This window comes from Ranitomeya variabilis, chromosome 5 (assembly GCF_051348905.1).
Source record: "Ranitomeya variabilis isolate aRanVar5 chromosome 5, aRanVar5.hap1, whole genome shotgun sequence".
NCBI classification, from domain to species: Eukaryota; Metazoa; Chordata; class Amphibia; order Anura; family Dendrobatidae; genus Ranitomeya; species Ranitomeya variabilis.
Genome location: NC_135236.1, coordinates 312,013,057 through 312,039,428, shown reverse-complemented (window position 1 = coordinate 312,039,428; position 26,372 = coordinate 312,013,057). Strand labels below are relative to the sequence as shown.

Genomic DNA, 26,372 nt, shown 5'->3' with positions numbered 1-26,372 from the left:
CCTATTATGGGGTGCCCAGTTAAAGTAGAGATGGCTATTCCCCATGTTGCTCCTTCCCCAGTCCCTCGGGTGCTGGTTCGAAGTCGAGACCCCCCCCCCCCCCCCCTCCTTCCCCAATTCCTTTTGGTTTCTGGGTTGAGGTTGAGGCGAGGATAAAGGCCCCTGAAGGTGACAACAGCACCCTCCCTATCCCCCTCTGGGGGTATTAGGTTGAGACACCTCAGGTAGGGCCTGTACAGGCAGCATTCTACAGCTCCCAGCAATGGGCCAGCACACTGCGCCTGCATCCAGGGACCCCAGCCCAGCTGCAGGCTCCTGTTGGGGCCGGGGGGAGTGCTGGCAGGCATGGCACATACAGACACAGGGCTCCCTGCGCCCCTCTCTCTGCGGCAGCACCAGCTCTATACTGCCTCAGGGAGACCCCTACCGGGCTCCCCCTTCCGCTTATAGCCCCACCGCCATCCTGCCTTTAAATCCGGAGGGGTCCGGTTCACATCCGACCCCCTCCCGGACTTTCGCGCCGGCCTGGAGCCCTTCTGGGCCTCAGGCATGTAATTTAGGCCCCGGCTTCGGCCTAGCTGAAGCTGCCGCCTCCTCTCCGCCCCCCGGATGACAAATATGACACTCTACAGTGTCATAAAGGGGGTGGATCGAGACAGGGCGCGTTTTTACACAGCCTTGCCGCCTTTTTCCAGCTCTCCGCCCCCTTCTCCTCCTTTCCTCTCTGTCTCAGCAGCCATTTTCGGCTGCAGATTAACCCTGCATCTCCCGGTCTGCAGGACCAGGACCAGGCAGCCAGTCTCCGGGGGGCACAGGACTGTGGATCTTTGGCGCTGGACCTAGGGGCACACTGGTGGGGTAAGATCACAGCTGGGTTTTTTACTCAGCTGTGAATCCATATTACCTATAAGGCTCCCCTATAGGTTTCTCTACCCCTGTAAGGTCCTCTGCTGGCAGCACTTCTGCACTCTGTGCACTGCCGAGCTCAAGGTCCAAGAGAACCAGGCAGAACTGCTATTATGCATTCTGCACAGCCTGCGGGACCGCTCTCCCCAGTAGTAGCACGTACCCGCATTGTCAGAACTGTATACAAACTAATGTGTCAGAGCCCCAAGAAGCCCCTGCCAATGCCTCGGTGTCTAATGCCACGCCGGAATGGGCTACTCAGATATCGCAATCTATGACGCAGTCTATAGATAACCTAACCTCCACATTGCTTCAGGCTCTGCAGGGTCATGCCCCGGCTATGACCGTTACCCAGCAAAGGGAGAGCTTGACTCAGGAACAAGATGACCCTGGCACATCCACGTCTAGGCCAGGACGCAAGAGGACCAATAGATCAAATCCATCTGCGTCATCCCATAGCACACGGTCATCCCCCTCTAGGGAGAGACACCGTAGCTCCAGGTCATCTAGACCGTCCCATTCCAGGGACAGACAATGCAGATCTCCGCAATCCCCGACCAGAGAAGGCCTCCTCCCCGGCTCACTCAGCAGGGGACGCCTCAGTGATACACAGGATTTGGAAGGCATCTGAGACTTTGACTCAGACAGGGAAACGGAGGGGTCCCTGATCCCAATCCCTCCTAGCAATACAGCGTTAGTTGAGGACATAATTTCATCCATCCATCGGGTGCTGGACATTTCTGATCCGCCACCAGAGGCCCCAGAACATAACATTTCCTTTGAAGGACCTCTAAAGCCGCCTAAGGTTTTCTCTAACCACCTTAAGGCGATCCTTAAAAAGCAGCTTTCACAGCCTGAGAAAAAATTCGCTAATCGCAAATATCTGGAGGCGAGGTACCCCTTCCCACAGAAGGACACCAAGGAATGGACAGATCCACCTGAAGTGGACCCCCCAGTCTCTAGGCTAGCAGCACAGACCCTCCTTTCACTGCCAGATAGCTCAACCCTCAGGGACGCAGCAGACCGGCAGGTAGAACGCATGGCTCGTTCAATTTTCGAGGCAGCAGGGGCATCCCTGGCTCCCGCGTTCGCCTCAGTTTGGGCTGCCAAGGCCATTCTGGCCTGGGCAAAGAATTTACAAGCTCTCCAAGCATCCGCTCCTGAGCTGTCGGACCAAGCGGTTCAAATAGCAGTTGTAGCAGACTACATGCTCCATGCAGCTCTGGATTCAGCAAGGGGAGTAGCGGGGATAGCATCAAACGCCATCACGATTCGGCGTATCCTCTGGCTGCGGGAATGGAAAGCGGACGCAGCCTCAAAGAAGTCCCTCACGCACCTCCCCTACCTCAGTGGGAGACTTTTCGGTGAACAGTTGGACACTATGATATCCAATGCTACCGGGGGTAAGAGTACTTCTCTTCCCCAACTGAAACCTAAACGCACTTACAAGAAGCGTAACCAAACTCGATTCCGATCCTTTCGGAATTCCTCCGGCTGGTCCGTCTCGTGTCCAGCACAAAATCGTAACCGTTCCCCAAGCAGGGACAACTCACGATCGATGCAAAGGTCGGACAAGACCTAGCAGTCAAAAGCAGGCCAGCCTAAGCCCAGAGGAGGAAAATCTGACTTTCTCCTCATCATGACTCACGGACTCCGGAAGAGACCACACCAGTAGGCGGCCGACTTTTGCTCTTTCATCAAGTCTGGCTGCCTATTACAGAAAACAGGTGGGTCATGGAACTAGTGTCTTCCTGATACAAAATAGACTTCACCTCCAACCCACCGGACCGATTCTTCCTCTCTGTCCCCCCAAAACCGCCAGCCAAGGCTCGTGCCTACCACCAAGCGGTCTCCTCGCATTTTCAAGCAGGAGTCATAGTACCGGTACCCCCGACCGACCGCTTCCGAGGGTTCTACTCCAATCTGTTCGTAGTTCCCAAGAAAGGAGGCAGCGTACGGCCCATACTAGACCTAAAACAGCTCAACAAATATGTACGGGTCCGTCATTTCCGCATGGAGTTCCTTCGGTCCATCATTGCGTCCATGGAGAAGGGAGAATATCTCGCCTCCATAGACATACAAGACTCATACCTGCATATACCCATTGCACCTGCCCATCAGAGGTTTCTCAGGTTCGCAATAGGCCAGGACCACTACCAATTCGTGGCTCTCCCTTTCGGACTCGCCACGGCTCCCAGAGTGTTCACCAAGGTCATGGCAGCCACCATGGACGTCCTGCACTCCAGAGGCATAGTAGTCGTTCCATACCTGGACGATCTACTCATCAAGGCTCCCACCTTCAAGGACTGCGAGCTCAGCGTCTCAATCACAACCGATACTCTGTCGCATGGGCTGGTTAATCAACCTACAAAAGTCATCACCAACCCCGAGTCAGTCCCTGACCTTCCTGGGAATGTTATTCAACACCTCCAGGGGTCTAGTGCTCCTTCCCAAGGACAAGGCACTGGCTCTCCCGACTAGCAGTTCGCACCCTCCTCTGCAAACCCCCTCAATCTCTCCGGTTTGCCATGAGAGTTCTCGGCAAGATGGCAGCAGCAATAGAAGCTGTCCCATTTGCCCAGTTTCACCTCAGACCTCTCCAACTAGCCATTCTCAAGTCCTGGGACAGGAATCCCTTTTCTCCCGACAGGGAGTTCCAGCTAACGTCGTCAACCAGGAAGTCCCTGCACTGGTGGCTCAAGCCAACCTCGCTAGCAAAGGGGAAATCCTTTCTCACAGGTCAATGGAAGGTTCTGACCACCGACGCGAGCCTGACGGGTTGGGGTGCGGTGCACCTACACCACAGGGCACAGGGCAAGTGGTCCCCAGTGGAAGCGACCATGCCCATCAACATCCTGGAAATTCATGCCATCCTTCTGGCATTTGAGGGCCTTCCATCACTTACTGGCAGCCTCTCACATCAGAATACAGCTGTGGCATATGTGAATCACCAAGGGGGGACCCGCAGTACCCAGGCGATGCGAGAAGTGTCACACATCCTCCGCTGGGCGGAGGACACAGGGTCGGTTCTTTCGGCGGTCCACATTCCGGGTGTGGACAACTGGGAAGCAGTCTTCCTCAGCCGACAAGGAATAGACTCGGGAGAGTGGTCTCTCCATCCCGAAATTTTTCAACAGATCTGTCTCCGCTGGGGGACCCCGGATGTGGACCTAATGGCATCCCACTTCAATGCCAAGGTCTCCAACTTCATGGCCAGAACACAAGATCCGCGGTCGCTCGGAGCAGACACTCTGGTACAGGACTGGACCCAGTTCCAGCTTCTGTATATTTTTCCACCTCTCCCCCTGATATCCAGAGTGGGGAGGAAGATCAAACAAGAGGGAGTTCCAACCATCCTAATTGCACCGGACTGGCCCAGATGCACATGGTACGCCGACATCGTACAACTCACAGCAGACGCCCCCTGGCGTCTCCCCGACCGCCACAATCTTCTATCACAAGGCCCGTTTTACCACCAGAACTCAGGGGCTCTCAAATTGACTGCGTGGGCCTTGAGACCTGGGTTCTAACCCAGGCAGGGCTCTCGACGGACGTCATTGGAACCATGATCAGGGCACGGAAGCCAGCCTCTGCCAAGATTTATTACCGTACCTGGAAAGCTTTCTTTACCTGGTGCGAATCTCGTGGCCAGATCCCACTCCCTTATTCCCTACCCAAAGTACTTGGTTTTCTCCAATTGGGTCTGGAGGCCAGGCTGTCATTGGGCTCGCTTAAGAGCCAGGTATCAGCCCTCTCAGTGCTTTTTCAAAGGCGCATTGCTACCAAGCCGCAAGTAAGGACTTTTCTTCAGGGGGTTTCCCGATTGGTTCCCCCCTACAGACGACCACTAGAAACGTGGGACCTCAACCTGGTCCTGACAGCATTGCAGGAACCACCCTTCGAACCCCTTAAGGAGGTCTCGCTCCGCCTTCTTTCCCAGAAGGTGGTTTTCCTGGTGGCAATCACTCCGCTACGCAGGGTGACTGAACTGACAGCACTCTCCTGCAGACGGCCCCTCCTGGCTTTTCACCAGGACAAGGTAGTTCTTTGTACGGTCCCATCCTTCCTTCCGAAGGTTGTGTCCGACTTCCACCTCAATGAGGAAATTTCACTACCATCCCTTTGTCCGGTTCCGGTTCATAGAGTGGAGAAGGCTCTGCATACGCTTGACCTTGTCAGGGCATTGCGTATATACGTGTCTAGGACTGCTTCCTTCCGGAGGTCTGATTCTCTTTTCCTCCTTCCGGAAGGCGGCCACAAGGGTCTGCCAGCTTCCAAAGCTACCCTTGCCAGGTGGATCAAATCCACCATACAAGAGGCCTACCGCCTTAAGAATTCTCCTCTTCCAGCCGGTATTACGGCACACTCTACACGGGCGGTAGGGGCCTCCTGGGCCATTCGGCACCAGGCTTCGGCACAACAAGTGTGTAAGGCGGCCACTTGGACTAGCTTACACACGTTTACTAAACACTGCAGGGTTCATACCCAGTCCTCAGCGGACACGAGCCTGGGTAGATGTGTCCTGCAGGCGGCGGTGCCCTAAGTATAGGGGCCTGTCTGCACAATATTCGTCCATTGCTTCCCACCCAGGGACTGCTTTAGGACGTCCCATGGTCCTGTGTCCCCCAATGAGGCGACAGAGTAAAGGAGATTTTTGTGTACTCACCGTAAAATCTCTTTCTCTTAGCCTCTAATTGGGGGACACAGCTCCCACCCTGTTGCCCTTTCCGGGCCGTTGTAACTGTTTTGTTCTCATATTGTTTTCTTGAGCTCGTACATAGTTGCCTTCTTACAGGCATAATTATGTTATTCATGTTACATAGTTGCCTTCTTACAGGCATAATTATGTTATTCATGTTACGTTCCTCCTACTGCTTTTGCACAAAACTGGAGAAGGCTGATGCCGTCCAGGGGTGTATACTGCACAGGAGGAGCCACAGTTAATCTTTTTCAGATTATGCATAATGTCGCCTCCTAGTGGACAGCAGCATAACACCCATGGTCCTGTGTCCCCCAATTAGATGCTAAGAGAAAGAGATTTTACGGTGAGTACGCAAAAATCTCCTTTTTGACACTATAATTATTCAATCTTATAGGTATTATTAGAAATATTAATCTTGCAGTAAATCTTGATTTCTCCAGGCAGGGTAATATTAGTAATATATTCCCATCTGGTGCTCGGGGGCAGGAACACTATGGACCTGTGTGATTTCAAATACCACGGCTGAATTTCAGTCCCAGTGTGTCCCTGCTGGCAAGTGTGGGGTGCATCACATTCACCTGTAGACAGCAGGTCTCTGCTTTCTCTAGGTCTCCCTCCTCAGGAGACGCTGCACATAAGCAAACATTTATTGGGCAGTTCAAGTTCTTCAGACTGTAACTTGCAGTTTTGGGCACTTCTTATCCTTTGTTTCTTTAGTACAGTACATCTCCAGCATCACTGTCCGTTCCTCCTGGACTATCCTCACGTTACAGGGAACCTGTCACCCCCCCCCCCCCCCCCCCCCCCCCCCCCCGGCCTATTAAAGTAAGAGAGCCACCTTCAGCAGCACTAAGGCTGTATTCTCTGAAGGTGGCCCTTATGTTTATTATCCCTAGGAACGCTGAAATAATGAGTTTTATAAATTTCCCGTCATACCTCTATTGAGTCAGGGAGGTATGTTTTCTCACCCTGACTCAACCACCTTGCAGCCGTCCATCATCCCTCTCTGGCCTCTGGGTGCCGCCTGCTCTTTTTCTTGTGACGGCGCCTGCGCTCTGCAATCCGTTCTCGGTCGTGCGCGCTGCCTGGGAACTTACATCAGGTGATGTAAGATTATCATGCCTGCGTGTAGTGGAGGCCCCAGATCCCACCCAAAGTGTGTTATGATGTATTCACACTGCGGGGCTGGGAATCTGGCGCCTGCGCAGTGGAGCGGGTCACTGTTGTCCTCGACAGAAGTGCCGAAGTCTCTCGAGACATCGGCACTATCTTCAATGGAGCACGGTGACCCGCTCCACTGCCCAGGTGCCAGATTCCAAGCCCTGCAGTGTGAATACATCATAACTAGTGATGAGCGAATATACTCGTTGCACAGGTTTTGCCGAGCACGCTTGGGTGTCCTCCGAGTATTTGTGACTGCTCAGAGATTGTTTTCCTTGCCACAGCTGCATGATTTGCAGCTATTAGCCAGCTTGATTACATGTGGGGATTCCCTAGCAACCAGGCAACCCCCACATGAACTCAGGCTGGGTAGTAGCTGTAAATCATTCAGCTGCGGCAATGAAAACTAAATCTCCGAGCAGTCACAAATACTCTACTCGGAGACCACCCGAGCGTGCTCGGGGAAATCCCGAGCAATGAGTATATTCGCTCGTCATCACTAATCATAACACACTGCGGCGCGGGATCTGGGGCCTCCGCTACACGCAGGCGCGATATCCTTACATCACCTGATGTAAGTTCCCAGGCAGCGCGCACGACCGAGAACGGATAGCAGAGCGCAGGCGGCGGTGACGTCACCAGAAAGAGAGGAGGCGGCACCCAGAGGCCAGAGAGGGGTGATGGACGGCTGCGACGCGGTTGTGTCAGGGGGAGAAAACATACCTCCCTGACTCAATAGAGGTATGGCGGGAAATTCATAAAACTCATTATTTCAGCTTTCCTAGGGATAATAAACATAAGAGCCACCTTTAGAGAATGCAGCCTTAGTGCTGCTGAAGGTGGCTCTTTTACTTTAATAGGGGGGGGGGGGTGACAGGTTCCCTTTAATTGGTTTACCAGGGTGTTCCTGACCAGTTCCACAGTGCAATCTTCCCTTAACGCGGTTTCCCTTCCACTTCCTCTGTACACTAGAGGATAAGGCACTCTTTGTAGTATCTGTACTGAGCATTATGGCTCCGGATGTTGCAGGAATGTCCACAAAAGATTCCAGTAAGGCCTCCCATTGCCTTGAATGATGGCTGCCCGCCATACTGTACTTCCCTGTCTGACTATCAGGAAGTAGTCCTGTTTTTCTAGGGCTTTCCTCTCCCACTATGGGCCAGTCCCAAGCTTTAACTATGTCTGTACCTACCGTATGTAGCTGGACAGATCGCCACTACAAACACGAGGTATTAAATTTACATACATTACACATATTATACCCAGGGTTTGACTGGCCCACGGGAGAACCGGAAAATCCTCTGGTGGGTTACTGTGCAAGAGTGAGCCACTACCCTCTTATATGAGCACTACTTTGCAATATATACTTGAATCACTATGTACAGATAAAGGCGACATCTTATTCTTGTTACAACCTACCCAGTTTACTGTTATATAAATTTGTGATTGAGGATAAGGTCACATTATAGGCAGAAAAGGTGGGCCCTGAGGTTGGTTACTGGTGGGCCTTTGGCACCCTAATCCTACACTACTTGAGTCTCTTGTATTCTGCAGCTCTGTGTCCTTGTCTTCAGTCTTCTATCGGGTAGTTTGTTGTGTAGGACATATACTACTTTAGGGTACTGCCTCCATAGCACTTTTAACCCCTTAATGACCGCCAATATGTCGTTTAACTGACCTGAGATATGAGAATAGCCTCCCCATACAGATGACAATCCAGCAGCTGTCTGCATCAGCCACGATCAGTGTTTGCATCGTCAAATCTGTTTAACCCCTTATATGCTGCTGTCAATAGTGACTACATCATGTAAATGGTTAAGAGGGTGGGGGCTTCTTCTTTAACCCGGTCGGCACCCTGAGATCATGATTGTGTGGTCCTGCTGTTTGCCATGGCAATTCATGACCAAATAGCCGCCTTAGGGTCTGATGGCTGTAGTAATGTGTTCAGAAGTTAGCGGCATTTAGGTGGTAAAAATACACATTTTCATTTCTGTCATATCACTTTGCATTAATTCCTGAAAATCACCTGAAGGGTTAATAAACTACCTGACTGCAGTTTTCATTATGTCAGGGGGTGCTGTTTTTAAAATGGTATAACCTTTGAGGGTTTTCCAATATGTGGGACCCCTAAAGGCACGTCAAACCTGGATAAGTCCCTAAAAAAATAAATTTTGTAAATTTCCTTGAAAAAATGAAAAATTGCTGCTGCATTTTTAAACCTCCTAAAATGCTAACAAAATAAAATAACATTTTACAATTTTACAAATGATTCTAATGTAAAGCAGACATGTGGGAAATGTTATTTATTAATGCTTTGCTATGGTATGACTATCTGGATTAAAGGGATAATCAAAGTTTGAAAATTGCCAATTTTTAAACATTGTTCTCAAATTTCTGATTTTTTTTTTATAAATAAAAACAAAACATAGCCCAAAATTTACCATTAACATAAAGTATAATGTGTCACAAAAAAGTCTCAAAATCACTGGGATTTGTTGAAGCGTTCCAGAGTTATTACCACAAATTGACACTGGTCAGATTTAAAAAATTTGGCTCTGTCACTAAGGGACAGGAGTTGACATTATGATACCACAATGGGTGGAGATATGTGGTCTGCCTTCTGTAAATGACGCCCCCATATAATTCCTGGTTCAACTTGTAGAGTATTGAGTGTAGTAATGATCACTCCTATCTATCATTGTAACTGTGTAAAAGGAAAGTGAATGCTAAAAAACTCCCATGACACTTTTTTATTTTTTATTTTAATTTTTTTATTGGAATAGCAATAAGCAACACTGTAATAAAAATATTACCGGCCCTTTAAGAAATTAAACCATGATCACAATGACTCAGGTCAGGCCCTATACAGACCACAGAACTAGCTGTGGGCATTGAGGACTGGTTGAGAGCCACTGGATCAAAAGATCCAGAGGAAGGCGAAGAAACCCCCCAGAGAGTTCTGTCTCAGGGGGGAAAAAAATTCCTTCCTGACCCCAGTTATGGCGATCGGATATTTCCCTGGATCACTTCTGTTCTGCTGCATATTGCTCTATATCTACATGTATTATAAGATCAGGAGAGTTGATTTGGAAGGGAAAAGATAAATACACCTTGTAAAATCTAATATACAGTATACACCCTGCTCCTAAGAGCTTACAGTCTAATATACCATATACACCCTGCTCCTAAGAGCTTACAGTCTAATATACCATATACACCCTGCTCCTAAGAGCTTACAATCTAATATACAATATACATTGCTCCTAGGAGCTTACAATCTAATATACAGTATACACCCTGCTCATAGGCGCTTACAATCTAATATACAGTATACACCCTGCTCCTAGGAGCTTACAGTCTAATATACCATATACACCCTGATCCTAAGAGCTTACCAGTCTAATATACCATATACACCCTGCTTCTAGGAGCTTACAATCTAATATACAATGTACATCCAGTTGAGAGCATATAGAATAATGTACAGGTAAATGAGGGCGGGGGGAGTATAGGAGTTCACCACGTTGACAGCTTGCGATCTTCAGTTCAGGCTGGATACATGCTGGTGGGTGGCGCACCCGCTGGTCATTACAGCGATACTGAAATGACGAGAGGGCATGTGTCGGCACATCCAACCAGGAAATAAAAGTTTAAATATTTATTTGTGTAACATTTAAAAGAGCTTGCAATCTAATATGAGTGCGGGCGGCTGTGCTGAGTGCGGGCGGCTGTGCTGAGTGCGGGCGGCTGTGCTGAGTGCGGGCGGCTGTGCTGAGTGCGGGCGGCTGTGCTGAGTGCGGGCGGCTGTGCTGAGTGCGGGCGGCTGTGCTGAGTGCGGGCGGCTGTGCTGAGTGCGGGCGGCTGTGCTGAGTGCGGGCGGCTGTGCGCGGCTGTGCTGAGTGCGGGCGGCTGTGCTGGGCGCCGAGTGCTGGCGGCCTGAGCAGGCGGGGACACAGGCACGCTGTGGGGGTCAGGTGCCTGAGTCGCCGCTAGCTCAGACCCCCGGCACTTGCTATAGTTACCTGGCCCTGATCCAGTGCTGCGTGCTGCTCCGTCTTCCGGGTCCTCTGGCTGTGACTGTTCAGTCAGAGGGCGGCGCGCATTAAGCGCGTCATCGCGCCCTTTGAACTGAACGTCACAGGCAGAGGATGTGGAGGACGTAGCAGCACGCATCGGTGGAACGGGGATAGGTGAATATAGCATACTCACCCTCCCGGCGCGTCCCTGCTTCTCCGTTGGAGATCGCGGTGTGCGTTTAGTGCTTACGCATACCGCGATCTCCTGGGAGCGTCACTCTGTGGGGTCCAGACTGCGCCTGGGCTTGCGCAGTCTATAAAGGCTTCGGACAGAGTGACGCTCCCAGCGTTATAATATATATATATATATATTGAGTTGCAGACTTCGATCATGTTTTGACCGGAGTGTGGTCAAAGTGGCATCTGTTTCTCTCACAGGTGGAGAGGGGGCAAAAAAGTTTCTCCATTTTGACGGTCTGTGAAAATTGGGGAGTATATACATATATGTTCTCATACACTTTATGTAGTTAATAGCACTCTGTGTCTGTACTGCTACATACTTAGGCAGTTAACTGGTTCATGCAGCTTTACATGAACACCCGAGCCTTACACTATGGCTGGTCCAAATAACTAAAGCAATTGTTACCATCCACCTCTCGTGTCTCCCCTTTTCCTCATAGTTTGTAAGCTTGCGAGCAGGGCCCTCATTCCTACTGGTATCTGTTTTGAACTGTGATTTCTGTTATGCTGTAATGTCTATTGTCTGTACAAGTCCCCTCTATAAGTTGTAAAGCGCTGCGGAATATGTTGGCGCTATATAAATAAAAATTATTATTATTATTATATATAGTATATATACATAGTGCTGTAGAATTAATGGTGCTATGTAAGTGAGTAAAATAAATAAATATCTGTTTGTGTGTATTTGTGCAATTCTATAAGTCTGTGCACAGAGTATAATACAGACTAATAGACTTTATATCAAGCCTGTACATAAATTTGACTCTGTGCTTCTGTCTGTTGAGCATCATGCTATAGAGCAGCTGTTTGGAGTGATCAGTGGGTTTCTCAGGACCCAGTCGCCCACTGATCAACTCCACATAAGAGCTCGTGCACACGACCAATTTTGTCATCTGAATGCCACCCGTAGTTTTGACAGATAGCACTTGTACCTATGATATTCTATGGGGCTGTGCAAATGTCACATTTTTTTCCTCAGACCCAGTGGTCCACGGAAAAAAATCGGAGACAAGTCCAAATCGGCAATGCAAGTCTATGGGCCCGTGAAAAAATTGGACCCCACTTGGATGACGTCTGAGTGCGAGCCGATTTTCACAGACTGATATAATAGAAAAGGTGGAGAAACCTTTTTTTCTCTTTGTATCCCCTCTCCACGTCTGAGAAAGACTGATGCCACTCTGATCAAACTCTAATCTGAGTCTGTAACTCTATTGCACCAGTTGCCGTTTAATCAGTTCTGCTCATTATATCCTGTGGTTCCAGTTCTGGTCCTCCTGCTGCCATCAAGCTACTATGTTGTCCATTGTTTCTGCTCAGCCTTCCTGCTGCACCGCCGTCATCTGTCCGTACTTAATTACAGCTGCTTATCTGCACTAGATGAGACATAACACCTATCATTACAAAAAAGAGGATTAAATGGTAGGTCCTATTTAACAAATCATTTTTATACACAAGAGACAACACGTCCCTCAGAGATATTTGCTGACATTTTTTAGGGGTAAATGGTGGAGTTCTAAACATCACCAGGAACAGCCCAAAGGCAGACTGTGTGTGAGTGGGGCCTTAGGCCATGTGCACACTTTGCGGTGTGCTCTGCGGGTTTATCCCGCAGCGGAACTGATAAATCTGCAGGGCAAAACCGCTGCGGTTATCCCTGCAGATTTATCGCGGTTTGTTCCGCGGTTTCCGCTGCGGGATTACTCCTATACTATTGATGCTGCATATGCAGCAATATGCAGCATCAATAGTAATGATAAAATAATAAAAATTAGTTATACTCACCCTCTGACGTCGCGATCTCCTCGGCGCTGCACTCGGCGGTCCGATTCCAAAGCTGCTGTGCCGAGAAGGACCTTCGTGACGTCATGGTCATGTGACCGCGGCGTCATCAGGGTCATGTGACCGCGATGTCACTGCAGGTCCTGTTCGCACAGCAAAACCGAAGACCGGACGGCCGCGGGCAGCGCTGAGAGGTGAGTATAGCATCATTTTTTATTTTAATTCTTTTTTTTTACACTATTTATGCTTCCCAGGGCCTGGAGGAGAGTCTCCTCTCCTCCACCCCGGGTAGCAACCGCGCATTATCCGCTTACTTCCCGCAAAGTGGGCACAGCCCCATGCGGGAAGTAAGCGGATCAATGCATTTCTATGGGTGCAGAATCGCAGCGATTCTGCACAAAGAAGTGACATGCTGCGGAATGTAAACCGCTGCGTTTCTGCGCGGTTTTTCCCGCAGCATGTGCACAGCGGTTTGCGGTTTCCATAGGGTTTACATGTTAATGTAAACGCTATGGAAACTGCTGCGGACCCGCAGCATCGAAATCGCCGCGGATCCGCGGTAAAAACCGCGAAGTGTGAACATGGCCTTGGTGTTAAGTGAGCAGCTACCTACCAGGACTTGTTTTCCTGAAGCTGCTCCCTCTGGGGACACAAGGTGGTTCAGGATAATAACTTTATACATTCTGTACCAATTAAGAGGTCATGCGATATCTATGATGTCATGTGCCCTGTGATGTCATGTCTCCTTGTCGTAATAACGGCCACTAGTGTGTTAGGTATCAAGTTTCCAACATCAAGAGGAGATAATAAAACAAAATCACAGGCTGCAAATAACCACCAGCCTAATTTTTAATTGAGTCATGACGCACGTTAAAACCTAAACATTTCCACCTTTTTATTCTAATCCATATCACCTACTGTTCTATGAACTAAAGGAAAACACAGGACGCCATACTGCAATTCCTGATCACAATAAACTGTCATCTCCTGGTCACCCCTGATCCGACAGGACCAAGACAGCTGACAATGGAGAACTGTAGCAGTCTGCAATTAAATTTGTTATGATAACGTTTTCACAACATTAATGGCAAAGCTAACCAAAAATGGAACCAAATGGAGTTGTCTCACCTGGCCCACCCCTCTCTATATGCTTTTATTAGAGTACATGGGTGTCACAGAGGGCAAAACCAGACGATTGCTAAGGGTCTTCAAGACGAGTGACACATGATGAGTTGATCGCCAGCAAGTCCTCATTTAGGGAAGGGGTTGTCCAGATTGGTATCCCCAGTTGGGCAGGGCTCACACTGACTTAATAAAGAACAAACGTGTTCATATTGTCCTTGGAATTTAGTCAATAACATTTTTTTTTAAATCATAGAATCATTATAACAATCACAGGACACATGGTACAGTGGGTTTTGCTAAGATTTTCTTGTGAATGATGTAGTTCTGAATCCGACTACTAACCCCTATCTATACAATTGGTGAGTGAGGTCGTAAGTGAAGAGTTCCCTACCTGGACTTGTTTCCTTCAAGCTGTCAGGCTCTAATGAAACAAGATGGCTCAGGTGTTACACTTTGCACATTCTATGCCAATTGTGATGTCATATGATGTCCATGTGCTCTGTGATGTCACCCAAACTGCTTGTTTAACTCCTTCCCACCCAATGACATACTTTGAATTTTTGAACAGATTATTTGGAAGCAACGGCGCAACCAATGAAGGGACAATGCTAAGGAAAAGTTTATTAGAAGCATGCCGCCACTTCTGTATTTTTCTCCCACTCGTGGTTTTGGCTTTTAAATACGGAGGTAAAATATTGACCAAATACTGAACGTGTGAATGTGGCCTTATACACAGCCTCCACCTGCAGCGCCTCATTCTTCTCTATACACAGCCTCATACTGCAGCAGCACCTCACTTCTCTCATTTTCCCCCTGACATCTTTATTCGTGATGAGCGAGTGTACTCGTTGTTCGGGTTTTCCCGAGCACGCTTGGGTGATCTCCGAGTATTTGTTAGTGTTTGGAGATTAAGTTTTCATCGCCGCAGCTGAATGATTTACAGCTATTAACCTGCTTGATTATATGTGGGGATTCCCTAGCATCCAGGCAACCCCCACATGTACTCAGCCTGGCTAGTAGCTGTAAATCATTCAGCTGCGGTGATGAAAACTTAATCTCCGAACACTAACAAATACTCGGAGATCACCCGAGAAAACCCAAGCAACGAGTACACTCGCTCATCACTAATCTTTATCCATGCGGCTCCTCCCTTTCCATTGACGTCATACCTCACAGGAGCAAGGAGCAACTCCATTCTAGACACGACAAAGCTAGATGTGGCCTGTGCCTGCTATGTGGAGTGCATGTAGAAAAGCCGCGGAGACACCATCACGTGTTTCTCAACGCAAGCAATGAATAGCCAGGTCTTTCACCGGGAAGGAACAACCACGGGAAGGGCAGCATCCAAGAAAGGAAAACCACCTATGCCAAAACATGGTATCCATCCACAGACAGCTGTTTCGGGGTATTTGCCCCTCATCAGTGTGGAGTAGGAAACTGGCTATTAGGAGCAGTGCTTCTCAACGCACTGATCCAGAACACCCCGAAACAGCTGTCTGTGGATGGATACCATGTTTTGGCATAGGTGGTTTTCCTTTATTGGATGCTGCCCTTCCCGTGGTTGTTCCTTCCCGGTGAAAGACCTGGCTGTTCATTGCTTGCGTTGAGAAACACGTGATGGTGTCTCCGCGGCTTTTCTTCATGCATTTGCATATTTCCCATAAGGGATGGGGCAGTGTTCTGGGTCACTGCGTTGAGAAACACGTGATGGTGTCTCCGCGGTGTTGGATGTTTTGATCTCCCCGAGGTCATTCATCCTTATGCTATGTGGAGTGGGCATGGCCACACACACACACACACACACACACACACACACACACACACACACACACACACACACACACACACACACACACACACACACACACACTAAAAAATATATGTAAACAAACATACCATATAAGCAGAGACCCCTAATTTTGCTACTAAATACTGGGAAAACTTATTGACTCAAGTATAAGCCTAGGGTGGGAAATGCAGCAGCTGCTGGTAAACTTCAAAAATAAAAATAGATTCCAATAAAAGTAAAATTGAGACATCAGAAGGTTGTGTTTTTGAATATCCATACTGAATCAGGAGCCGCTTATAATGCTCCATACAGTTCATGATGGGCCCCATAAGATGCTCCATACAAATGAACCCTCCCATTTAATGCACCATAAAGTTAAAGGGAACCTGTCACCACGTTTTTGGAAGATGGGATAAAAATAGCGTTAAATAGGGGCAGAGGTGGGCGTTACATTAGTGTGTTTGTTATGCGTTTATTACCCACCTAAGTTGCCGAAATACCTTTGCAAAGTCTCCGTTTTCGCCTGTCAATCAGGCTGGTCTGGTCAAAAGGGCGTGTTGTCTTCCCCCAGATTTTGCGTAGTTTTCCGTTGGTGGCGTAGTGGTGTGCGCATGCCCAAGGTCCCGAATCCTCTGCCAGGGGATTTAAAAGAGCGCGCTGTTCGTTATTTCATTGGTGATCGGTGGGCGCGGCCATCTTCCTTTGGCCGCGCGTGCGCAGAAGCGGCGCTCTGCTGGCCGCGGCTTCAGGAAAATGGCCGCCGCGATATCCATCTGCGCACGCACGGCATCCCGCGGCCATTTTCCTGAAGCCGCGGCCAGCAGAGCGCCGCTTCTGCGCACGCGCGGCCAAAGGAAGATGATCACCGATCACCAATGAAATAACGAACAGCGCGCTCTTTTAAATCCCCTGGCAGAGGATTCGGGACCTTGGGCATGCGCACACCACTACGCCACCAACGGAAAACTACGCAAAATCTGGGGGAAGACAACACGCCCTTTTGACCAGACCAGCCTGATTGACAGGCGAAAACGGAGACTTTGCAAAGGTATTTCGGCAACTTAGGTGGGTAATAAACGCATAACAAACACACTAATGTAACGCCCACCTCTGCCCCTATTTAACGCTATTTTTATCCAATCTTCCAAAAACGTGGTGACAGGTTCCCTTTAACGATGGGCCCTATAAGATGCTCCATATTAAAATATGCCCCATATAATGCTGCACAAAGTTTAATAATGGCCCCATAAGATGCTCCATATTAAAATATGCCCCATATAATGCTGAATAAAAGGTTAATGATCGTCCCATAAGATGCTCTATAGAATATGCCCCATATGCTGCTCCATAAAGGTTGATGGCCCCATAAGATGCTCCATAGAATAATATAACACCATATGCTGCTCCATAAAGTTGATGACCCTATAAGATGCTCCATAGAATAATATAACCCCATATGCTGCTGCGATAAAAAAAATATAAATTACATACTCCCCTTTCGTCGCTGGGAGCCAGGTACCGGTGTCCCCGCCGCTATGGCGGCCAGGTGTCTGTGTTGCCACTGGCTCAGGCCCCTGGCACTTGCGATACTCACCTGTACCCGTTCCACATGTCATCGCGCCCTCTGACCTGAACGTCACAGCCAGAGGATGCGGAAGACACAGCACGGCGGTGGAACGGGGACAGGTGAATATCGCATGGCTCACCCTCCCGCGTCATACTCACCCCCTCCTAGTGCGGTCTCTGCACGTCCCAGCTTCTCCGATGGTCTCTGGCAGCTTGTTCCTGTGTTCAGCGGTCACATGGTACCACTCATTAAAGTAATGAATATGCAGTCCACGCCTATGGGAGTGGAGGAGCGTCCATATTCATTACTTTAATGAACGGTGCCACGTGACCGCTGAACACAGGAAGAGCTGCTGGCGCCGAGATCATCTGAGAAGCAGGGACGTGCAGCGACCGCACCAGGAGGGGGTGAGTATGATGTGACAGCCGCCGTTCCCCCTCCCCCGCCGACCCCCTGGGACAATGACTCGAGTATATACGGTAGTTAAACTAACCTAAGGCCTATTCCATTGAATCCCTCGTCTCCTGTCATAAAACAAGAATAAAAAAACAACAATATCCCTCACCTGTCCATCATTCTGTCCCACACTGTAATCCATGTCTGGGGGATGAATAGTTTTCAACCTGGCACTACACATGGAGGGCATATAGAGAGTGACAGACCTGTGCAATACACATGGAGGGCAGGTAGAGAGTGACAGACCCCTGCACTACACATGGAGGGCAGTTAGTGACAGACCCCTGCACTACACATGGAGAGCAGGTAGAGAGTGACAGACCCCTGCACTACAGATGGAGGGCAGGTAGCTAGTGACAGAAACCTGCATTACACATGGAGGGCAGGTAGCTAGTGACAGAAACCTGCATTACACATGGAGGGCAGGTAGGGAGTGACAGACCCCTGCACTATACACGGAGGGTAGGTAGATAGTGACAGAAAAGGCCGGACTGGCTATCTGGCAAATGCCAGAAGGGCCGGTCTGGTCTTGGTCCACCTTGGCTGCTACATTATCAGGATCTGCATCCTCAAGACGCCCACACTGTTAGCATTTGTGACACAGCACAAAGTCGCTGGCTTCAGCACTTACCCCAGCAGGCCACGGGCATCCCTTTTGTCTGCGACCTGCTGAGGCTAGCACCTACACCGTAACATGAAAAAACTGTAAAGGTTGCACAATGAATTACCAAGAATGATTACTCTAGAACAGGCCTGGGCAAAGTGTGGCCCATGGGCCGGACTGAGACAGCCAGAGGGCCGGATGTGGACCAAGACAGCCGTGGGGCTGGAAATCGGAGGTCCACGGTGCGTGCCTGCTCGCTGTCACCATGTGTGGCTCTGCGCCCGCCGCCGACTTCTTTGGTGGAGGAGGGGCCTCTCGCCACTTCCTCCACGAATCAGCGTGTGAGCGGAGGCAGGGAGAGAAGCAGAGCGCCAGGGGATGGGACTGATGTATGTGGTGTGGTTTTTTTTGTTTCTCATGTGTATGGGCTGTTTGGGTGGGCATGGGGAGGCTATGGGGGTGTGACATGGTGCTACACACGAGGCGACATGCTGCACATGGTGCTGCATATGGAGGCGACATGTAGTGTATGTATAGGGAGGCTGTGTGGGGCTCATGCAGTATATGAGGAGGTTGTGTGGGGCTCATGCAGTATATGGGGAGGCTGTGTGGGGCTCATGCAGTATATGGGGAGGCTGTGTGGGGCTCATGCAGTATATGGGGAGGCTGTGTGGGGCTCATGCAGTATATATAGGGAGGCTGTGTGGGGCTCATGCAGTGTATATAGGGAGGCTGTGTGGGGCTCATGCAGTGTATATAGGGAGGCTGTGTGGGGCTCATGCAGTATATATAGGGAGGCTGTGTGGGGCTCATGCAGTATATATAGGGAGGCTGTGTGGGGCTCATGCAGTATATATAGGGAGGCTGTGTGGTGCTCATGCAGTATATATAGGGAGGTTGTGTGGGGCTCATGCAGCATATAGGGAGGCTGTGGGGGGCTCATGCAGTATATGGGGAGGCTGTGTGGGGCTCATGCAGTATATGAGGAGGTTGTGTGGGGCTCATGCAGTATATATAGGGAGGCTGTGTGGGGCTCATGCAGTGTATATAGGGAGGCTGTGTGGGGCTCATGCAGTATATATAGGGAGGCTGTGTGGTGCTCATGCAGTATATATAGGGAGGCTGTGGGGGGCTCATGCAGTATATGGGGAGGCTGTGTGGGGCTCATGCAGTATATGGGGAGGCTGTGTGGGGCTCATGCAGTATATGGGGAGGCTGTGTGGGGCTCATGCAGTATATGGGGAGGCTGTGTGGGGCTCATGCAGTATATGGGGAGGCTGTGTGGGGCTCATGCAGTATATGGGGAGGCTGTGTGGGGCTCATGCAGTATATATAGGGAGGCTGTGTGGGGCTCATGCAGTATATGGGGAGGCTGTGTGGGGCTCATGCAGTATATGAGGAGGTTGTGTGGGGCTCATGCAGTATATATAGGGAGGCTGTGTGGGGCTCATGCAGTGTATATAGGGAGGCTGTGTGGGGCTCATGCAGTATATATAGGGAGGCTGTGTGGGGCTCATGCAGTATATATAGGGAGGCTGTGTGGTGCTCATGCAGTATATAGGGTAGGGAGGCTGTGTGGGGCTCATGCAGTGCATATAGGGAGGCTGTGAGGGGCTCATGCAGTGTATATAGGGAGGCTGTGTGGGGCTCATGCAGTGTATATAGGGAGGCTGTGTGGGGCTCTTGCAGTGTATATAGGGAGGCTGTGTGGGGCTCTTGCAGTGTATATAGGGAGGCTGTGTGGTGCTGATGCAGTATATAGGGAGGCTGTGTGGGGCTCATGCAGTATATAGGGAGGCTGTGTGTGGCTCATGCAGTGTGTATATAGGGAGGCTGTGTGGGGCTCATGCAGTATGTAGGGAGGCTGTGTGGTGCTCATGCAGTGTATATAGGGAGGCTGTGTGGGGCTCATGCAGTGTGTATATTTGGAGGCTGTGTGGGGCTCATGCAGTGTGTATATTTGGAGGCTGTGTGGGGCTCATGCAGTGTATATAGGGAGGCTGTGTGGGGCTCATGCAGTGTATATAGGGAGGCTGTGTGGGGCTCATGCAGTGTATATAGGGAGGCTGTGTGGGGCTCGTGTATATAGGGATGCTGTGTGGGGCTCATGCAGTGTATATAGGGAGGCTGTGTGAGGCTCATGCAGTGTATATAGGGAGGCTGTGTGGGGCTCATGCAGTATATAGGGAGGCTGTGTGGCGCTCATGCCGTATATGGGGGAGACTGTGTGGGGCTCATGCCTTATATGGGAGGAGACTGTGTGGGGCTCATGCCTTATATGGGAGGAGACTGTGTGGGGCTCATGCCGTATATGGGGGGGAGACTCTGTGGGGCTCATGCCATATATGGGGGCAGACTGTGGGGGGAGACTGTGTGGGGCTCATGCCGTATATGGGGGGAGACTGTGTGGGGCTCATGCTGTATATGGGGGAGACTGTGGGGCCCATGCCACATATAAGGGGCTGTTGTGGGGCTCATACGATATACAGAAGGTTCAAATGATATATAGGGGGATGTCAGCATTCTTAATTCTGCTCAATATTAAGTTATACAATTAATATTAATAAAATTATCAATAATATAATAATTATAATATATCGATATTAACGTTAGCAGAATTAATTTTGGCCTATTGGTTCGGCCCACCACAATGGTCACGGTCTCATGTGGCCCCTCGGGAAAATTAATTGCCCACCCCTGCTGTAGAATATTGAAACTGCATTACTGCCATATAAAATGGGGGGAAAAAAGTGCTATATAGCATATATGTGAAATATCTGCAAAATTGCTCTGAAAAATACAGTAAAAAAGAAGGTACTTAGCGCATAGATTGGCCAATATATGTGAACCCAACTGCCATGTCAAGGCCTCCTTTAAAGTTGGGTCCCTATCATGATATCTCATCTTTCCTGGGCAAAAAAACAAAAGCTTTACCCCTAACCCCTTTAACGATCAGTATGGTGGTGTTATCAATACTGTATATGCTGGTTACATTTGGTTATGGTTTGTTGGTATTTGTAATATTGCTATATTTGTAATCTTGTTCTCCTCCAGGCAGGGTAATATAATATACTCCACCTAGTGCTTGGGTGTCGGGACATCATGCGCCTCTGTGATTTCAAATGCCAGAGCAGAATTTCAGTCCCAGTCCGTCCCTGGTGGCAACAGTTTGATAAAACTGAATAGGAGATCTTTTAAACAGATGACTCTGCCAGGATACCGCACCATCGGGATGACTTACGGAAATGACCACAAGTCATTGCAGTGTTATGGGATCCTGGCCGAGTCATCTATTTAAAAGAACTCCTTTGATTCCCTTTGATCGCTCCAGCCTGGTGAAGTCGGCACAGATTTCTTTGAAATCTAGTACACACCGTTCCATGATCCGGACTCTGAACGCCTCTTTCTTTTGCGACTGTATGTGCTGGCTTTCAAAAAAGTCTGCGCTGACATCACCAGAATGGGCGTTTTTTTTTTTTTCTTTCTTTTTCTTTCCAAAAAATTACTCTGGCTATTTACTAATTTTCTATGACTCGGGATAACAAGTTTTACACACATGGAGGTAATTTTTAATTTCTAACTATAGCAAAGCTAGTGTATAGTTTAGCTCCAGACACCATTATTATTATTATCATGTAAGTGCCTGCAGGAGAATGAGGTCAGGTTAAAGGGGGTAGCCCTATACTTTTACATTGATGGCCTACCCATAAGATAAGTCATCAATATCTGATTAGTGGGAGTGCAACACTTGGCAACCCCGCCAATCAGCTGTTGGATGTGGTGAGTTGCAGAGCTGCACTGCACAACTCCGTCAATGGAACAGTGGTCATGGGTGGGTGCTGCACACCAATCCCCTATTGGAATCACTATTGGGCGGATGGGCAATATCCAGCAGAAGGCACTATGCAGTTGACGGAGCTGTGCAGCACCGCAGCGCAGAGCATCGAGCCGGTACCAAGAACAGCTAATCAGCGGGGGTGCCGGGTGTCTCACCCTCACCGATAAGATATTGACGACTTATCCTGTGGATAGGCAATCAATGTAAAAGTCCCAGACAACCCTATTAATTTATATTATATTAATTTTTCGATGTTGGGTTCTCTTTAAAAGTCCCTCTGCTGTATAGTGACAGGTCCTCTTTAAAAGTTGGCTGCAGATAATGAAATTAAAGTTTATATATTGTTACTATTACAGAACAGGAAGATGAAGAAGCAAGCACTGGGTCTCATTTGAAGCTCATAGTTGACGCTTTCATTCAGCAGTTACCAAACTGTGTCAATCGTGATCTGATAGACAAGGTACTCAATGACGTGTTAAATGGGGTAAAAAATGAAAATGTGTATGATATATGTAGCATAATATAAAAGTGTGTTTTATTAATTCGGACATTATTCTCAGTAAGAAGCAAAAACGGTCAACCCTTACAGGCAGCCCAAACGAAGATATCCAGAATGAAGTGAATTAAAGCTTTTATTGGAAAAACTTATAAAATGCATAAATGCTAAAGCACCCGAACAAAAGATGGAAGGCTGAGTATCGTGCATCATTCAATAACATCCAATGCAAGGATTTCCATCCTTTTATGCATTTTATAAGTTTTCCAATAAAAGCTTTAATTTACTTCATTCTGGATCTCTCCAATTTGTTTCTTATGTATTCAGAAGTGCCAGCTTATTATTCGGACGTTGGTAATGAGTTCATTATTCTCAGTAGTATAAATGGCTAATACACTGTGTGCAGAATTATTAGGCAAGATGTATTTTAGAGGATTATTTTTATTATTGATCAACAACTCCTAAATATGAAAGCTTAATATTTTTGGAAGTTGGAGTGTTTTTTTTTTTTAGATTTGGCTATCTTAGGAGGATATCTGTTTGTGCAGGTAACTATTACTGTGCAGAATTATTAGGCAACTTAATAAAAACCAAATATATTCCCATCTCACTTGTTTATTTTCACCAGGTAAACCAATATACCGTATATACTCGAGTATAAGCCGACCCGAGTATAAGCCGACCCCCCTAATTTTGCCACAAAAAACTGGGAAAACTTATTGACTCGAGTATAAGCCTAGGGTGGAAAATACAGCAGCTACCGGTGAATTTCAAAAATAAAAATAGATGCTCCATACCGTTCATTATTGCCCCAAAGGAGGTTCCATATAAAGCTGTGCCATATATAATGCTCCATACCATTCATTATGGCCCCATAGATGCTCCATATATAACTGTGCCATATAGAATGCTCTGCACCGTTCATTATGGCTCCATAGATGCTCCTTTTAAAGCTGTGCCATATATAATGCTCTGCACCATTCATTATGGCCCCATAGATGCCCCATATACAATGCTCTGCACCGTTTATTATTGCCCCATAGATGCTCCATATAAAGCAGTGCCATATATGCTCTGCACTGTTCATTATGGCCCCATAGATGCTCCTTATAAAGCAGTGCCATATATGCTCTGTCCAGGAAAAGTGAAAAAAGTGTACTTACCCGTGTATGCAAAAGTCACAATTTTATTCGGACATAATTACAGCAAAAGCAGCGGAGAGTGTAGAAAAATGCGGACACATTTTTCTACACTCTCCGCTGCTTTTGCTGTAATTATGTCCGAATAAAATTGTGACTTTTGCATACACGGGTAAGTGCACTTTTTTCACTTTTCCTAGACTGTCATGTATTACTTGTAAGATGCACCCCGCTGTATAAAAAGGATTTAATACCGGCTCTTCAGTAAAGGGTGATTTAAAAAAAACAGAGTCTAGTCTAGACACAGCGTTGCGGAGGTTTTTCTTTCTTCTTTTTTTGTAAGAAATTCCATATATGCTCTGCACTGTTCATTATTGCCCCATAGATGCTCCTTATTAAGCTGTGCCATATATGCTCTGCACTGTTCATTATGGCCCCATAGATGCTCCTTATTAAGCTGTGCCTTATATGCTCTGCACTGTTCATTGTTGCCCCATAGATGTGCCATATAAATCTGTGCCATATATAATGCTCTGCACCGTTGCCCCATAGATGTGCCATATAAATCTGTGCCATATATAATGCTCTGCACCGTTGCCCCATAGATGTGCCATATAAATCTGTGCCATATATAATGCTCTGCACCGTTGCCCCATAGATGTGCCATATAAATCTGTGCCTTATATAACGCTGCTGCTGCTGCAATAAAAAAAAACAAACACATACTCACCTCTCTTGCTTGCAGCTCCTCAGCGTCCCGTCCCGGCGTCTCTCTGCACTGACTGATCAGGCAGAGGGCGGCGCGCACACTATATGCGTCATCGCGCCCTCTGACCTGCACAGTCAGAACAAGAGGACGAGAAGACAGAGCGGCGCCCGGCGGGTGGATCGTGGACAGGTGAATATAAAATACTCACCTAGTCCCGGCGCTCCTGGCGCTCCCCCTGCCTGTCACACTGTCTTCGGGTGCCGCAGCTCTTCCTCTGTCAGCGGTCACCGGCACCACTGATTAGAGAAATGAATATGCGGCTCCACCCCTATGGGAGTGGAGTCCATGATCATTTCTCTAATGAGCGGTCCCACGTGACCGCTGAACAGGGGAAGAGCTGCGGCACCCGAAGACAGTGTGGCAGGCAGGGGGAGCGCCAGGAGCTCCGGGACTAGGTGAGTATGCCTCAGGGCCCTCTCCCCCTCACCCGCCGACCGTGACTCGAGTATAAGCCGAGAGGGGCACTTTCAGCCCCAAAATTTGGGCTGAAAATCTCGGCTTATACTCGAGTATATACGGTAACTGCACAAAATTTCTGACATGCAAAAACAAAACCCCAAAAAATTAGTGACCGATATAGCCACCTTTCTTTATGATGACACTCAACAGCCTTCCATCCATAGATTCTGTCAGTTGCTTGATCTGTTTACAATCAACATTGCGTGCAGCAGCCACCACAGCCTCCCAGACTCTGTTCCGAGAGGTGGACTGTTTTCCCTCCCTGTAGATCTCACATTTTATGAGGGACCACAGGTTCTCTATGGGGTTCAGATCAGGTGAACAAGGGGGCCATGTCATTATTTTTTCTTCTTTAAGACCTTTACTGGCCAGCCACGCTGTGGAGTAGTTGGAGGCATGTGATGGAGCATTGTCCTGCATGAAAATCATGTTTTTCTTGAACGATACCGACTTCTTCCGATACTACTGCTTGAAGAAGTTGTCTTCCAGAAACACTCAGTAGGTCTGGGAGTTGAGCTTCACTCTATCCTCAACCCGAAAAGGTCCCACAATTTCATGTTTGATGATACTGGCCCATACCAGTACCCCTCCTCCACCTTGCTGGCATCTGAGTCGGAGTTGAGCGCTCTGCCCTTTACTGATCCAGCCTCTAGCCCATCAAGAGTCACTCTCATTTCATCAGTCCATGAAATCTTTGAAAAGTTACTTCTTGGCCCAGTCTTGACGTTTTATCTTATGTTTCTTGTTCAAAGGTGGTCGTTTTTTAGCCTTCCTTACCTTGGCCATGTCCCTGAGTATTGCACACCTTGTGCTTTTTGTTACTCGAGTAACAATGCAGCTCTGAAATATGGCAAAACTGGTGGCAAATGGCATCTTGGCAGCTTCACGCTTGATTTTCCGCGCCTTTTTTGCCCAACACGCTTCTTGTGACCCTGTTGGCTATTTGCCATGAAACGCTTGATTGTTCGGTGATCACACTTCAAAAGTTTGGCAATTTCAAGACTGCTGCATCCCTCTGCAAGACATCTCACAATTTTGGACTTTTCAGAGCCCGTCAAATCTCTCTTCTGACCCATTTTGCCAAAGGAAAGGAAGTTGCCTAATAATTAAGCACACCTTATATAGGGTTTTGATGTCATTAGATAACACCCCTCCTCACTACAGAGATGCACATCACCTGATTTACTTAATTGGTAGTTGGCTCTCAAGCCTGAACAGCTGGGAGTAGGACAACATGTATGCAAAGTATCATGTGATCAAAATACAACTTGCCTAATAATTCTGCACACAGTGTAGTGTGTGGTTTTTGAATCCGATAATTTTTTT

General features: G+C 48.3%; 1 protein-coding gene across 6 annotated transcripts in view; it reads left to right on the top strand.

The window, feature by feature from the left end:
• The window catches only part of UPF2 (UPF2 regulator of nonsense mediated mRNA decay), a 124,572-nt gene that overhangs the window by 34,345 nt on the left and 63,855 nt on the right, over positions 1 to 26,372 (top strand). For all 6 annotated transcript variants that reach the window (XM_077264579.1, XM_077264577.1, XM_077264582.1 and 3 more), the window contains exon 7: positions 22,540 to 22,643. In XM_077264579.1, coding sequence (XP_077120694.1) covers positions 22,540 to 22,643 — 104 coding nt within the window. The remainder of the gene's footprint in view (positions 1 to 22,539; positions 22,644 to 26,372) is intronic.